Source organism: Castanea sativa, chromosome 3 (assembly GCF_040712315.1).
Source record: "Castanea sativa cultivar Marrone di Chiusa Pesio chromosome 3, ASM4071231v1".
Taxonomy (NCBI): Eukaryota; Viridiplantae; Streptophyta; class Magnoliopsida; order Fagales; family Fagaceae; genus Castanea; species Castanea sativa.
Window position 1 is genome coordinate 36,665,938 of NC_134015.1, and position 4,592 is coordinate 36,670,529.

At 33.6% G+C, this 4,592-nt stretch overlaps 1 protein-coding gene across 1 annotated transcript; it reads left to right on the plus strand.

Moving 5' to 3' along the window:
- The first annotated feature begins 1,083 nt into the window (after positions 1-1,083).
- On the plus strand, positions 1,084-4,592 carry LOC142627004 (uncharacterized). Its single transcript, XM_075800778.1, has 6 exons — positions 1,084-1,477; positions 2,180-2,432; positions 2,564-2,600; positions 3,036-3,141; positions 3,375-3,485; positions 4,288-4,592. Exons 1-6 carry the CDS (start codon positions 1,310-1,312, stop codon positions 4,402-4,404), a joined length of 792 nt encoding a protein of 263 aa, XP_075656893.1. The 5' UTR covers positions 1,084-1,309; the 3' UTR covers positions 4,405-4,592.

The following is a 4,592-nucleotide window of genomic DNA, read 5'->3' on the forward strand; positions in this document are numbered from 1 at the left end:
AGGTGACAATGTAATGTTGTTTTGACTGAAGATTATAACTTCTCATCACCTAAAATCATTCGAACTTTACTTAACCCCTATTAAGAAAATGTATGCAATTCTTTAGGCCACCTCGTTGGTCTTCCTTTACCTTTATAGTTTATATATATGAAGAAAAATATATAATTATATTTAAAATATATATATTTTAAGGGGTGAAACAAATTAAAACCACATGAATGGCTTAACCAACATCCTCACCCTCCATCTTTGCCAACATATATGGACTAGCGTATGAATAGAGATTGTGAGAAAGAGTACCAATTTTTTTGTCATGTTTCAAAAATTCAACTTTTTAAATAAATATAATTTATTATCCTGTTTGCTGAATAAAAATGGTATAAATTTCTAGAACTATCCTTATTAATTTAAATTATAGAAAAAGAATGGTGTTGACTTTTTAAATAAAGTAAAGGGTATAAATTTTATTAATTAATTTTAGAAAGATGATTTTATTTTGGAATATTCCAAAATGAAATAGAAAACCAACAATTGAGACGGAGGATATATGCGTGTGAACTTCTTCTTAGAGACTTAAACTCCAGTTCTACCTCCCACATCCTACAAATATTTATACTTGTAAAGTAACTACCGCACCGAAAGTAATGTTGGTTAAATATTATTAATTCGGAAAAAAGTGGATGATGAGCTTGGTGCAAACTGGATTTAGGCCGCTATAGTTATTATATTTTGGTTGGTAAGTTGTAACGCTCTAGAAGCTACACGTTAGCAAAATAAATAAACTTCTACAGGCCCGTTTGTCCTGACGTGGCGCAATCATATAGGCTAGTAGAGGCTACTGGAATGGGATTGGACGTAGAGGAACAAGACCACTAAAGAAAGGCTTTTTCCGAGTTCCAACCACCATAGAAAATGAGGAATGGAAAATGCCTACATCAATTCAATATAATCGTTTATTTTTCATCAAAAAAAATCAAATCAAATCGTTTCTGCTCAAATAATAATAATAATAGTAGTATGAAAATGAAATATTGAAATTTCAAACTTTACCAGAAATATCTAAACATTTTTACGTCTTTACTTAAAACGGAAGCTCTTCTCTCTCTGTTCTCATGATTAAAAAAAATTCCGTTAGATCTCACGACTCAGAAGTCAGCGCCACATCTACATCAGCTTAACTCTATGCATTCGTTTCCTCCTCATTATCTCTGTCTCTCTCTCTCTTAATATTTTAAGAGAGAGAGACTCTTACATTTTAATTCGGGGAGTTGGGTTTTGATTGAAAGCAAAGAAGGAAAAGTGTTAGATAATGGAGAAGGAGTTGAGAGAAGGAATGAAACCAAAACAAGAACAAGAAGAGGAGGAAAGGTTAGGAAACAATAATGTAATGGAAATGAATGAGAGAGAGAATGAAATAGAGCAAAGCAAAGTGGGTATCATGAGAGCCCTTGTTGAAAGAGAAGATCCCTCTGCCAAGGTACTTTCTCTTTTATTTATTTATTTATTTGTCCTGTTTTCAATTATGATAAAGTTTTTAATCTTTGTTCTCTTTTTCTTCACCATCGGCCTCCTTTTTTTGTTGGTTGTCTCCTATGGGGTTTTGTGCTTGTGCCAATTATAATGATAGCTAAACAAATTTGAGAGTAAAGAAGGCCGCGGATCAAATCAATTTAAGTGGTGATACCCTAAATATAGCATAAAATTTGTTTCAACAACCCCAAAAAAAGTGCAAAATTTGTACCGCATTTGCTGCCCAAAAAAAAAAAAAAAATGCAATATAATGCTTTCAATTTGCATGCCTAGGACATCGAACTTCCATATTGGAAAAATGTCAGAACAGGATCCTTTCCATTTCGCGGATTTCATTTTATTTTCTAGATCTAAGAGCATAAAAGGTCTACAGAGTGTCATGTTATTTAAAATTTTAAAATACTTGTGATTCTATATAGACTTTGTATACTTTTAATTAGATTTGTAACATATATATAATTTGAACTGTGAAATGGATCCCCCGAAAAGGTGATGGAAAATTTAATCACAATTTCTGCATTTATGAATCTCAGCTCAATGAAACAAAGAGGTAGATACATTCCTCTAGTTATATTTTGGTAATCTCAAGTGCTTATAAGCAGAACCAGTTCTGTTTCATATGTATTTGAGTATATACTTCGTTATGCAGGATGTGGATGATTTGATGATTCGGAGATTTTTGCGAGCTCGTGATCTAGATATCGAGAAGGCTTCTAACCTATTCCTGAAGTACCTGAGCTGGAGGCGTGCATTTGTCCCTAATGGCTCCATAGCCGTATCCGAGATCTCAAATGAAATAACCCATCACAAGCTTTTTATGCAAGGCCTGGATAAGAAGGGACGCCCGATAGTGGTTTGCTTTGGTGGCAGGCATAAGCAGAACAATCTAGAGGAGTTCAAGCGTATGTTATGACTTCAAAACTATATATTTCTATTCTCTAGCAAATTGGATTTGTGCAATCTCGATCTCTGCTGCAAATAGGAGCCGGTGATTAGCTAAAGCCTAAATGGAGATGTCTTTTACTTTTTGCAGGTTATGTGGTCTACGGCTTAGACAAGATATGTTCTAGGTAACTTGCTCGATCTCCCCATCTCTATTATGACATTAAACGCCTATTTCTCAAATTTCATTGGTGAGAGATATCATTGGAGAGGGAATACCATTGTCCTTAAAGAGTCATTATATTTGTGAATTTGATATGCTGTGTTAATTTGAGGTTATATCATCACATAAGATATAAATTGCCAACCCATCTATCTCCTAGAAAGCAGCCTCCCCAATTTTAATTTTCAAAATAAATAAATAAAAATAAATCTGCTTTCCATATATGATAATTTAGAGCAATAGTAGTTGCGGTTTTGAGCAAATGTTTTTTGGAATTTTATTATATGACATTTCCCATGCCTTTTGTTTTCTTAGCCAAGCAGACCCTAGACCTATCTTATGTATTATTTGATGAATAAAGAGTCAATTTATGCATGCATATGCTGTCTTGGTCTTTCAGAATGCCAAGAGGGGAGGAAAAGTTTTTGTGCATTGGAGATCTTGTAGGATGGGGATACTCGAACAGTGACATTCGAGGATACCTAGCAGCTCTCTCTATCTTGCAGGTTTGATCTATTCCTATATCTAAAATGCCATATTGACTGGTATAACTCAACTAAATGAACCAACACAATTGAAGTCCACACATTCACCAATCCATTTGTGGGACATACTTTTCCAGTTGTGCATGATAAACCAAATTGAGGCAATGATAAAATTTTACTGTCATAGGCTAATCGTACAAAACAGGGTTGCACCAGAAAAGCTTATTATCATTAATTTGATTTTTTAATGACAGGATTGCTTCCCGGAGAGGCTAGGCAAGTTAATTATAGTCAATGTGCCTTACATTTTCATGACTGCGTGGAAGATGGTTTACCCATTCATTGACAGCAAAACCAAAAAGAAGGTAAAGTATGAGATGTCTTTGATTGCAAGAAATATACATTCAAGCATGTAAATCAACCCTAAGACAAAGAAGCAATTATATATTACAATTATGTTTTGAAATAAAAACAACAATAACTATGATTCTAATGGAAATTATATATATATATATATATATATATATAAGTATTAAACATTTCATCATTGCTCCTTATTTTCAAAATGTCAAAGTTCTTCAAGTGGGCTTTTAAATTTTTAAGAGCACATGTTATCCAAAATGCACTGTGATTCATACTAGAATGGTACATGTCAGGAAAAACAGGGACGGACCTACAGTAGGGCAGAGGTGGGCCACCCCCCCCCCCCCTCCCCTCCCCTCCCCCATTAAAAAAAAAATTGGTATACAAAAAATTAAGATTTTCCCTTACATATATATATATGTCTCTCCTCTAAAATATTTAGATATTGACCTACAAGAAAAGAAATAAAAGAAATAAAATTCATGCCCCTTTAACTACAAAAACAAAATAAAAAAATAAATATGGACTAAACAAAAATTGCGTACAAAATAAGAAACACTTATTTTGTATGTTATACTTTGTTGATGTGTTTTATATTATGAAATGTTTAAGAAATACTAATTGTGTATGTAGTATTTTGTTGAATACGAAATAGATGTGAGTTTTTATTTTCATAATTTTTTTTTTGTTTTTAAGCTTTGGCCCCCCTCAAGTACGAATCCCGGTTCCATCCCTGGGGAAAAAGCTTTGGTATGTATTCGAATAACTAATTAAAATGTGTACACGTCTACAATGCTTCTGCAGATAATTTTTGTTGAGAACAAAAAGTTGAAATCCACATTGCTGAGTGACATTGATGAGAGCCAGCTGCCGGATATATATGGAGGCCAACTGCCATTGCTCCCTATCCAGGACACCTAATTTGTTTGGGTCAATGGTAAATGGGGTTTCTGTCTCTTCTATAAGTCCCTACTGCTCATAGGCTTAGTAGAAGATTATACAAAACATATAGTTGCTGCAAATCTGCATTTTTTGTGATATTGCTACTCTAGAAGGCATACGGTTATCTAGCTATTATATGAGATTATACATATACTCTTTTGCTTGTT

What these genes read in the sequence shown, in the direction of transcription:
- LOC142627004 (XM_075800778.1), top strand. Translation starts at nt 1,310, where the DNA reads ATGGAGAAGGAGTTGAGAGAAGGAATGAAACCAAAACAAGAACAAGAA. An exon ending in CAATCTAGAGGAGTTCAAGC is followed by an intron (nt 2,433 to 2,563) that starts GTATGTTATGAC and finishes TACTTTTTGCAG; the next exon opens with GTTATGTGGTCTACGGCTTA. An exon ending in CAGCTCTCTCTATCTTGCAG is followed by an intron (nt 3,142 to 3,374) that starts GTTTGATCTATT and finishes TTTTAATGACAG; the next exon opens with GATTGCTTCCCGGAGAGGCT.